Raw genomic sequence first — 11,000 nt, 5'->3', positions numbered from 1 at the left:
AATCATGTTTTGGGAGAAAACCCACTGGGGTTGAGCTGAGGTTTAAACCCAGAACATGTCGACTGTGAGGCAGACATGTTAACCACTCTCTACCCCCCACCTTTAGTTCTCCCTCTGTTGTTCATCTTAAGACTTTTTGAACAGTTTGTGTGCTTCCTGTGTCCCAGTACTTTTGTCCAGACGAGAATTCCAGAAAGATGTTTTTAAGAGGGGGGCAAAAAAAAAAAAAAGTCTTAACACTGAAACACAGGAGAGATCGCACTAGGTTGCAGTGTGTACGCCGTAGTCATTTATTTATATTACTGTAAATGTGACGCACAACAACCGCCGCCATGATGCTTCAGTGTGAGAGTGTGTGTGTTGTCTTCAAGACTAAATTGTTACATGTGTGTAATCTGCTTTAAAGTGTCTTCTCCCTGGAGCTACTTTTTAAGGAATGGATTGGTCGCCCCATATTAACACATCTCATTCCAGCCGGTTTCATCTCGCCACCATCCATACACGAAAATCTACATAAATATACAGTAAATATAAATATATATATATATACATATATATATATATATATATATATGTTGTGAAATAAGCACTTTGTACTGGCCTCATTTTTTTTTCTTTCCTGCCCCAACATGAAGCCAAAATAAAAAGTAGATCTGGAAGTGGCAAATTTCCATTTTAATGTTACCATGTTTGTTTTGTGTGATAATAGTGTACACGACATAATAGACTGTCAAAAATGAAGACATCTTATAACTTTTAAATCTAAAAATACAGAAAAAAATAGTCGATTAAAAAAAGCAAGTAGAAAAGTAAAAAATATTTTTGGGAAGATTTTATATGAAAAATTAAAATAAATAAATAAATAAAAAAGCTAAGTGGCTCTGAATGCACCACAAACACAGATCTACCCTCAAAAATGTAATTTCCTGTCAAGGACACTCACTCATTCAGTGTGGACATTTTGTGGGTTTTGAGGGATTTTACAACAGCTGTTATTTTTTCTTCTTGTTTCCATGCACAAACATTTATTTCACAGTTTATGAAACAGACAGGGTGGATGTTTAAAACCAACAAAATTATTTTGTTACAAAGCAGCACGGTATCATTTTGTACTTTAGGCCACATTCATGATCTATAAATATGCACATTATACACAACATTTTCTGGAACATTATACACAACATTTTCTGGAGCTTGTAATTCCTCAGGGTCTATTATTGTTTAAACACTTTGACGTGTATTTGTAAGGAAAAAAAAAAAAAAAAAGATTCAAGCAGTTTTAAGCATTATTTGGCACCATGATTTGAAAAGGCAATAAATAAGTGCGCAAACAAATGACGGCTAAATGTCAAACAACGCTGTAAATATCTGAGGTCACTTCATGTCAGTATGCCATTTAGATGTCTTCTTCCCGTATGTTGACAAATTTTCCCAATAGAGGATACAAGCGCAAAAAGGCAAGAGAAAAAAATTTGAAAAATGAGTGTCAAAAAAAGTAGAAAAGTCAGTCACTTTTTCCATTCAGGCAGCTCAGGCCATGCAAGTTGAGGACCAAAATCATGTGATGCTGAGATACAGGAAGTAGAGACCACAATCCGGGTTTCATTAGCCAGTGGTGGCCTTTAGTGCAACCACCATTCATGTGCAGCCTTTACTGGACACCGAAGGGGTGGAAACACTACAGAAAAAGCCAAAAGGTAAGGAGAGCTGCATGGACTTTTGGTAGATCCGCAGAGACCAGAATCCATTTGAGGGGAGCTCGCATTTTGCCTTAGTTTTGGAGACTCCCTAGTTGTTATGGTAACAAAATCAGTCCTTGCCAAAGGCCCAGCAGTATGCGATGGCTTGCTTACATGAGACAGGGCCGCCCCCTCAAAACAGGCAGATTTTAGTGTAACATATGCTCTAATTCTTGATCCTTGGGGTATTTTGGTGGAAGCGTGTCACTGACCTTATTAAAACACTTGCTGTGGAGGAAAAATGCATAACCCTCCCCAAAAAAAACTCATCAAATGAGTCACAGCAGCTCAGTTGTCTTGTCTCCAACCAGCACAGCTTTAGAGAAGATCCCCTTCTAGATGAAATGTTTGTTCTTAAATTCAAACCTCCACCCAGCAGAGACTCCTCCAAATAGTTCGGCATGGTCATGGCACAAAAGAAAAACTTTCTTCTTTTTTTATGTTCTTTTTCCTTAGGAGTCGCGCTCCTGATCCGGCACGCGTCTTCCTTTCCGCGGTCCAGCGTCAGTTGCTGTGGCAGCATGAGTAGAAGTACGACTCTTTCTTCTGGCCAAGGTTCACTCCCGTTTCCTCTGCTGAAACACAGCACAATGTGTTGGATTTGTTTTCTACGTAATGTATATGGCTTTAAAATAAATGTATTTTAGACACTGTAAGAAGAGCAGAAAGATCCCCAGGGATGTGCATTAAGTCTCCTATTTACTATAAAGCTCTAAGAAACCTATGGCTCAACAGCAGAAAGGAGCTCTCCAGGGATCTGTACTAGGCCTTCTTCTATTTCCTGTGAACTTGTTCGAAGGGTGTATGTACATTTTCATATAAGAACAGGAAGAAGTTCTGCAGGGACGTTTACTTGGTAACCTTCTATTTGCTGTAAAGGGTTTATGACACCTATGGCTCGACAGCAGAAAGGCATTCTCACAGAATGTGTATTAGGTCATCCTCTGTTGGCAATAAAGGGGTTGTAAGGGTCTACCACACCTATGGGTCTAAAATCTAAATGGTTCTATAAAAGCAAAAAGGTGTCCTCCAGGGATGTGGACTAGGTCCTATTCTATTTCCTGTTAAGAGCAGAAAGGAGCTCTAGAAGGATCTGTACCAAGTCCCTTTCTATTTGCTCTGAATAGGTGAGAAAGGGTTCATGACACCGCTTTTGAAACCCATGGGTTTCAAAACACGAGGCGTGCCTTTAGCAGCTTGAGAAAAATAAAACACGTTGTTTTAAACCTGCTCAGCGACACGTTAAAAACTAAATGGATTGATTTTTCAGTCCTGATGAAAAACAAGGCAAAATGATTTGTTAATGAAAAATGAATGAGTGATTTGTTTTTGTTTTTTTTTAACGCCTTAACCTTACAAATTAGTATTTTAATAATGTAGTGCTGTTTGGAAATTTTTTTAAAGTAACGTGAATCCTTTGAAATGGCTAAAAGAAGACCAAAATTTAAGTGTGACTATGGGGAAAATGTGGTATTGAGTGTAATACAAACCTGCTCACTGTCCCCATGCAAAAACGCCGACCGTAGCTAAATCCATCTCAATTCATTTATTTTTCGGGCCGACAGTGCTCATAATGTTTGACGAGGAGGCTCACCTGTCATGTACTGGAAGGTGGCATTGTTGTAGTCCTCGGCCACTTTCTGGAACAGCTCATCTGTGGCGATAAAGAGGCTTTGAGTTTAACTTTCAGTCTTAATTGACTTTATAGAAAGTCTGCGTTACGCTCTAACAACTCAATTACCCCAAGGATCAAACTTTGAAACGGATTTGAAAAAAAAAATAGCATTTCCCGTGCATCCTCCACCTCAGCATTCGTGAAATCTGTATAAACTATGAATACATAAATACAAGCGTCAGATGAGCAAGCATGTCTGCGGGCAATCGTAACTCACCCACGTTGCTTCCTGTTTTGCTTGAGGTCTCAAAATGCTGCGCGCCAATCTCTACAAAAAAATAAAAATACATAAACAAACGAGAACAGTCAAGTCATTCAGGATGTGACTACAGAGGAAACATTTTACAATCAGCCCATTTGACTAACTGCTCAGTGGTTCCTCACAGCCTGATTTCACAGTTTATTTCAACGGTAAATCCCAGTTTCCCCTTTTTGAATTAGCGCAGTTTGGCGGGGAACGTGCTGTCACCTTCAACAAAGTCCTGAGTGTCGTGGTAGTCGATCTGACGCAGAGTCCGGTCTCCTTGGATCAGGTCGCTCTTGGTACCGCACAGGTAGATCTTACATTGCTGTAGACGCATTGAAAAACAAACAAACAAAACACGTTAAAACACAATAAGAGCCCATTATCCTCTGAGAAGCTCTCGTACCTCCTCGCAGTTTTGCAGTTCTTTCACCCAAAAACGAGCTCGCTGGAAACTGCTGCTGTCCGTCAGATCTAAAAAAAAGTACAAAAAATACGCAGATAAAGTGTGCTTCTGTATGGAAACCCAAGAACTCAGAGCGCAAGAAGTTTCCTCCAAAAATGTTTGAGGGTCAATATGATCATCTGCAAATCCATCTTTTTTTTTTTTTTTTTTAACCAAATGATCTTAAGAGTGAAAAGGAAGTAAAGTGTAAAGATTTTTTTCCCCCAGGTAAAAAATTGAAAATTATTTTGAGATTTTAGTTTTTGTTTTTATCATGTTATGAATGTTTCATGACATCTCAGAAAAATCCTAAAAACCAGAAAACTAAACTGTTAAACTGAATGAAAATATTTCAAGAAATTATTAAAATAAAATTTTAAAGTATAAAATAAACACAAAACTTAAATATCTAATTATAAATGTTATTTAATAAACATTATGAATCCATGTTGATGTTTCAACTATGGTTAAAAAAAACAAGACAATTGGATTTTATTTTCAATCCATTTCAAATAACAGCATCCAAACATAAATAAAAAAAACATAAAATGGCCGCCAGCGTACGGAATTTACCGTAGCAGACGACGGCCGCCCGGGCTCCTCTGTAATAGATTCTGCTCATGGCTTCATAGCGTTCAGAACCGGCCGTGTCCTGGTAGTGTGAGAGACCAGGGAAAAAAAAAAAAAAAAAAAAAACATCCATCCTCATGTGATTAAAATTATTATACAAAGCGTGGAGGGAAAAAAAAAAAAAGTCTGGTGTTTGTGTAGTAAACGTGATGTCACGGGATGGTGATGAATGTGACTAGACTCACCCATATTCCCAAAGTGATCACTTTGTATCCCACCTGGATTGGTTTGGCCACAAAGGCGGCACCGATAGTCTGGAAGGAGGGGGGGAATATAAAAAAAATAAAAATAAATCACATTTCAAATATTGTGGCAAACAGCAATGGCAACATTTTTTCATAAAAATAAGACTTTAATCTAAAAAATATACAACTTTATTCTTATTCCAAATTTAATCTTGAAAATATGTAGAAAAAAATCCTCTAAACCTTTTGTATATTGTCAACAAAAAATTGGATATTTGAGGCTAAAAATCATAATATTCTGACTTTATTCGCATCATCATAATATATTTTTTTTTAGATAAAAGTAACATAACATTATGAGAATAGTCGCATTTTTTCAACAACACAAAAAAAAGGTGCTAATTTTTGTCCCCCCCAAAAAAATCTATGTTTTAGATAAAATGCTGTTATATTATGAGAGTAAAGTTGTAATATTAAACCTTTTATTCCTGGAAAATATTCATCTTTCTTCTCCTGATAATACAACCGTAATCTCGAAATGTATAAATACGACCGAATTGACAGTTCTTACGTTCTGATAGGGTCCGACCAGGAAGCGGTGATGGACGTATCGCTCCACAAGGCTGGTCTTGCCCACGCTCTCCTTGCCCAGCATCACCACCTTGGCGTCCACGCGCATGGCGCTCATACTCCTCAACAGCTTCGTGTGGACGTGGGGCACAAAAGCAGGAAGAGGAAGGAGGAAGTGAACGTGGAAGGAAGAGCTGGCCTGCGAAAGGATGCACAACAGGTTTATTTAAATTAATCAAAATACAATTTTGAAATAGCATTATAGGGGCAGTTACACAATCTGTTGTTTTAGTCCAAATAAAAAAAGATAATTACAAATATACTATTTTACAATAGGTATTATGACTTCAATCTCGAAAATATGCAACTTCAGTCAAGTAAAATTATAACTTTAAACTTGAGAATATATAAGACTAACTCGACAATACAGTATCCAACTTTTTTTTCTCGTTAAATAACTTTAATCTCATAGATTTGGGTATTTTTCATATTTTTATCTTCTCAGGGTGACTTTATAATACCAGATTGTTTTTTTTATATATATACTTAAGGGAAGTAAAGTATAACTACTATTTTTTATGAATATATTTTTTACAGTATCGAGGACTAAAATTAACACTCTTGATTACTTTTAGTAATATATCAGATTTTTTTTCTGGTATGTTTTGCGAGTTTATAACAACAACAACTCATGTCAAGCTCACAAAATAATAATAATGATAATAATCAGTAAATAATCAAACGCTGGTGGCTGAGGGGGAAATTGGAGATCTTACCTAGCAGCTAAACTAAGCTGAACTCAACACGTCTTCATGGTCGCTCCACAACAGCAGCAACAGCAGCAGAAAGCCGTAAAAGTGACGTTGACATCGGCGGCTACAAAATGTTTTTTACGGCCGTGAAGGTGGCAGTAAAAGCCGCTTGTCATCTCAGCCCAGCCTCGTCAAGCTAAACTAAGCTAAATTTACGTAAGCTAAGCCGGCTGCTATTCGTGAACGTGTCCTCCACTGTTGCGCAATGGCAGAATACGCCGGAGTTAGAAAATGTTCCAGGAATAAAAAATGAACATAGTTTCCGCTTGTTAAACTGGGGATGTTATGAAAGGACGGACGGGCGGCTAAAAGAAGAACCAAGCGACGCGCCCGAGGGGGAAATTTCTCGAATTCCGCTTTGTTTGCTCGGGTAGGAACCAAAATACACACGTCACCTCGGCTTGTGTATAGACGGAAGAAATAAGATGGGACTCAGGCAAGTTCGCTTTGTAACACTAAACATAAAAACACGTGTCGCTTTTTAAAATCTACTATTATATTCATATTCATAATGAAAAGCACGACAATCCGCCTTATTGACAAGTTTGGTTTAAAAAAAAAAATATCCAACTCGACATTTGCGTTTAGGAAGGAATCTAAACACATCTCTTTGTTTCCGACAGAAGAGACTAACTGGGATTTATTGCATTTAGTATTTTTTTCGAAAACGGGAAATAGTCATATTCAAATTAATAGCACGATAATCTGATTTATTGGCCAAATTGGTTGAAAAAAAAAACATCGTATGTTTGTGAAGGAACTAAAAACGCCACCTCGGCTTGTTTATGGACGGAATAAACGAGCTAGGAGCCATATCAGTACTTTTCAAAGTACATTTTTTGTAATTGTAAAGCTTTGTAAAATAGGACAATACACATTTATAGTAGTCAGGATATTATATATATATATGATTTTAAAAAAACATTAACAAGAGTAGCAAGACAATAGACTTTATTGACCACATTTAGGTTTTAAAAAAAATCTGCGTTCTTTTTGGGTAAGAACCACAAACACGCCACTTCGCCACTGAAAATAAGATTTTTTTTTTGATTCAATAAATTATTCATACAGTAGCATTGATAGCACACCATATAAACATAATAATAAAAACATCTTCATAATGACTTCTACAATCACGCAAATTAGTACGTGACCCGCACGATGGCAGTAATTCAACATTAATTTAATCGGATTTATTGTCTTTCATATGTGTTTGGCTAGCGTGTAGCCTTATGTGATTGGTCAACGCCGCGGTGGCGTCCCAGATCCGAGAGCTCTGATTGGCTTACAACACATCACTTCTCTCAGTCTCCAGACACGCACACACAGAGGAAAACACGGATAGACTCAACATGGCTGAAGCAGAAGACCACGAAACAACTTCAGGCGGAATCTTACAGGAGATTTTCACGTCCCCTTTGAACCTGACCTTGCTCACCTTGTGTCTGTTCCTGCTGTATAAAATCTTACGCGGGGACAAGCAGCCGGAGGTGGACGAGGCGGAGCAGCCGCTCCCCAAATTGAAGAAAAGAGACTTCACCCTGGAAGAGTTGAAGCCTTACGATGGAGTGCAGAGTCCGAGGATCCTCATGGCTGTCAATGGAAAAGTGTTCGACGTGACCAGAGGCAACAAGTTCTACGGGCCGGGTAAGCTTGACTGGATGTTCCCACACAACTTCTGCGGAAGCCGAATGCTTTATTGGGACCTTTTATCGCCGACGGAACTTAGCTAACGCTCAATTGATCGCGCTGAAGCAACGTAAAGAGGGCGACATTCCTCAATTTTGGGGTTTCGGGCTGGTATCTCGTTCCACGACAGAGCAGCCTTGAAACCAAAGATTGCCTATTAAGAAGACAACATACTCAGTTTTTAATTTAAGATATAGTCATGCGTGTTGTTTTGAAGTGCATTCTCGCCAACTACTTGATGATATTTGTCTTCCTTCTGTGCAAATTTCACAAGTCCATTTAAGTGAATCCCATTAGCACACATCGTTCATGTTTTTGTTTGTTTTGGCCCAATCCCAAGAAAGCAACTTCACCGAACACCTAATTTAGGCACTCATTAGAGCTACTTCAGAGGCTCTCGAAAGATTATGAACAGTTCCTAGTCTGGTTCAATGTAAATCTGCACCGCTTTTCCATCTTCATGAACATTTTCTGCTACCTTGGAAAAATTTTCCCCCAGTGGGAGCTCATCGCCGTTATCTCATCTCAGATTTGCAATCTCTGTTGCGTGTAACCTCTGACCAGCATTGCACACTGCTGTCATATATATATTTTTTTATTTTTTATTTTAATTCTTTGCACTACACGCCCAGCCACAGAGTCAATCCCATCACTCACGCACCCAAGTGATATGTTCCACGTGTGAGCATCAAGTATGGAAGGAGACATAATAAGCATTTCCCAACCAAAATCATTATACAGTTCTTTTGTGTCCTTTTGTCAAAAGACTCCAAGAATTTGACACCCAATTTGACCTATTGCTGATATTAGACCGTCTGGTGCAAATGAGCGACAGGTCACCCCACCTCATAAACTGCTTAGTATAGCTTTCGTTACCGTGACGACACGGTTAACAAGCCAGCAGACTTGACTTCAAAGGGTTGAATAAAAGCGAGTGCCCGTCGAGACGATAAAAGCGTTTTCACTCGCGGAGGCAGCACTTCATAGACTTGTCAACTGGTGCGCGGATCCGTGCATGTTGGCGCATGCAGTCCGCACTCAAATAGCCCCACACCGTGTCGACAACTTTGTGATCAAGTGTGTGCCGTTTATCAGAAGCTAACACTTATCTTTGCATCCCCCCCCCCCAAAAAAAAACTCAACTATATAAAGATAATAAAAGCATTTTCACTTGCCTCTGAAGGTAAATTAAAACAATTAATCTATTCTCAAAATAGTGTATGGATTAGTTGTCGACTAATAGATTAATTGTTGCGCCTCTGAAGGTAACTGTTTAATTTCACACTTGATGGGTGTCCAGGTACTCCAAATAGACAACCATTTGTATACAAGCCATGAAAAAGTCAATTTTCCATGCTGCGTCCTCCAGAGGGGCCGTACGGCGTCTTCGCCGGCAGGGACGCGTCCCGAGGCCTGGCCACGTTCTGCCTGGGCGGGGAGGCCCTGAAAGACCAACACGACGACTTGTCGGACCTTAACGCCGCGCAGCAGGAGAGCCTCTCCGAGTGGGAGGCGCAGTTCACGCGTGAGTGCCGGAAAGAGTCTCTCCGCTACAAATATTAACTTTGTTTCCTTGTTGCCATATTTACTATATTTACATATACTGCCATATTTGGACTATTTTTAAGGGATAACTTGAAAATAAATAAAAATAAGCTTCTTGGTTAGCCCACTTTTGAAGAAATGAACAGTCTCTAACTTTTATAGTTTTTTTTTTTATTATTATTGATAGTTAATAGACAGAATATTATTCCCAAATGCTGGAAAAGACAGTATAATAGCAAATGTTGTGCATTTTACTGTGTAATAAGTGCTTCAGTTACAAGTTCTTACAATATATTTTGTGTATTTTAACTATGTATGGTGACCTTAAGTGGCTTGAAAGGCGCCTTAAAATAAAATAACTTATTATTTATTATTATCAAGCTTGCAACTCAGTTTACTTGTTTCTACAATCAGTTTTCCATTGATATGAAGTGAAATGCCACTAATCCCCCCCCCCCCCCCCCCCCCAAAAAAAATAACCACTATTTGTTTTTAAACGTTTTTCATAAAGAAGCGATTTCAATGTATGCTTACTTAGGCTCACGGTCAAGCTAAAAGGTGAAATTCTGAATATTTGTCCCATTTTCTGCCATGACAGTTAAATACGACTACATCGGCAAGCTGCTGAAGCCCGGCGAGGAGCCGACGGAGTACACGGACGACGAAGAAGGGAAGGAAAAGAAAGCAGACTAAGAGAATAAAAACGTGGAGAGTAGTGGAGGGTGGAAAAAGACGTGGATGCCTTATTGCGCTATCTTCTGTGTTATTACTGAAATGCTGTCAAGCTCACGCGAAGGTTACGGTAGCTTACATAAATAACCAGTTACTATAAACTGGCTCGTTGCATTGTTTTACAAACTCTTCATGTCATGTCAAACTTGCTCAAATAAGTATGTTCATGTTGATTAAAAGTCACGGATGACTTTATACCGAGGCAGCACAGGCACAGCCCTTCTGGAAAGGAAAGGGGGAGGAGTCAATCAGAGCAAATGTAAGCAATTAGGGAACTTTTTTTTTTTTTTTTTTTTTTTAAATGAGTTGGACCAAGCGTAATCTTTTCATATGAAATCATGCTTTTCTTTTTCCGCCGTCATTCCAGTTAAAACACCACATACTCTCCATTAATGTAAATTCATTAAGGTAATAACTGTCATTTGCTAAGGTTTGTACATACAGACTGAATGTCATAATACTGTCAGGCTGGAAATGTTATCGATTTAATAAATAAACCAATTTAAATAATGCAATTTCTGTTTTCTTGATGTTTTCTTATACAGTGGTGTCTTCAGATACGGGTTTAATTTGTTGTGTGACCATGCTCGGAACTCAAAGCATTTGTATCTCAAATCGTCTTTCCCCATCAAAATGAATGAAAATGCCAATCTCCTGGAAAAAATGATGAAATGTTTGTAAGGAAACTAGCACTGGTTAATATTGAGCTTTATTCAAACATCTAAGAACAATTA

The 11,000-nt window shown here is 38.5% G+C and overlaps 2 protein-coding genes across 3 annotated transcripts; one reads left to right on the top strand and one right to left on the bottom strand.

The window, feature by feature from the left end:
- Positions 1-1,240: 1,240 nt before the first annotated feature.
- On the bottom strand, positions 1,241-6,681 carry rab24 (RAB24, member RAS oncogene family). Of its 2 annotated transcripts, none has more exons than XM_061752958.1 (9): positions 6,265-6,681; positions 5,490-5,687; positions 4,919-4,987; positions 4,677-4,755; positions 4,065-4,132; positions 3,884-3,983; positions 3,632-3,682; positions 3,334-3,393; positions 1,241-2,314 (listed from the first exon to the last, which is right to left on the bottom strand). In XM_061752958.1, the coding sequence occupies exons 2-9, from the start codon at positions 5,604-5,606 to the stop codon at positions 2,244-2,246; spliced, it is 615 nt and encodes a 204-aa protein (XP_061608942.1). In that variant the 5' UTR covers positions 5,607-5,687; positions 6,265-6,681; the 3' UTR covers positions 1,241-2,243. The 2 variants fall into 2 exon arrangements, with proteins under 2 accessions (XP_061608942.1, XP_061608943.1); XM_061752959.1 differs by having other exon boundaries at positions 1,241-2,311.
- Positions 6,682-7,592: 911 nt separating this feature from the next.
- On the top strand, positions 7,593-10,781 carry pgrmc1 (progesterone receptor membrane component 1). The gene is made up of 3 exons (XM_061752960.1): positions 7,593-7,947; positions 9,359-9,514; positions 10,133-10,781. The coding sequence occupies exons 1-3, from the start codon at positions 7,653-7,655 to the stop codon at positions 10,225-10,227; spliced, it is 546 nt and encodes a 181-aa protein (XP_061608944.1). The 5' UTR covers positions 7,593-7,652; the 3' UTR covers positions 10,228-10,781.
- The last annotated feature ends 219 nt before the right edge of the window (positions 10,782-11,000 follow it).

Source organism: Phyllopteryx taeniolatus, chromosome 17 (genome assembly GCF_024500385.1).
Source record: "Phyllopteryx taeniolatus isolate TA_2022b chromosome 17, UOR_Ptae_1.2, whole genome shotgun sequence".
In the NCBI taxonomy this organism is placed as follows: Eukaryota; Metazoa; Chordata; class Actinopteri; order Syngnathiformes; family Syngnathidae; genus Phyllopteryx; species Phyllopteryx taeniolatus.
The sequence above is the reverse complement of the archived record's forward strand: the minus strand, read 5'-3'. Positions and strand labels throughout refer to the sequence as shown.

Excerpts from the sequence above, each read along its gene's own strand:
- pgrmc1 (XM_061752960.1), top strand. The coding sequence starts at position 7,653 with ATGGCTGAAGCAGAAGACCACGAAACAACTTCAGGCGGAATCTTACAG. Across the intron at positions 7,948-9,358 it reads CAACAAGTTCTACGGGCCGG|AGGGGCCGTACGGCGTCTTC; the intron begins GTAAGCTTGACT and ends TGCGTCCTCCAG. Across the intron at positions 9,515-10,132 it reads GTGGGAGGCGCAGTTCACGC|TTAAATACGACTACATCGGC; the intron begins GTGAGTGCCGGA and ends CTGCCATGACAG.
- rab24 (XM_061752958.1), bottom strand. The coding sequence starts at position 5,606 with ATGAGCGCCATGCGCGTGGACGCCAAGGTGGTGATGCTGGGCAAGGAG. Across the intron at positions 3,683-3,883 it reads CACTCAGGACTTTGTTGAAG|AGATTGGCGCGCAGCATTTT; the intron begins GTGACAGCACGT and ends ATTTTTTTGTAG. Across the intron at positions 2,315-3,333 it reads CACCTTCCAGTACATGACAG|CAGAGGAAACGGGAGTGAAC; the intron begins GTGAGCCTCCTC and ends GCTGTGTTTCAG.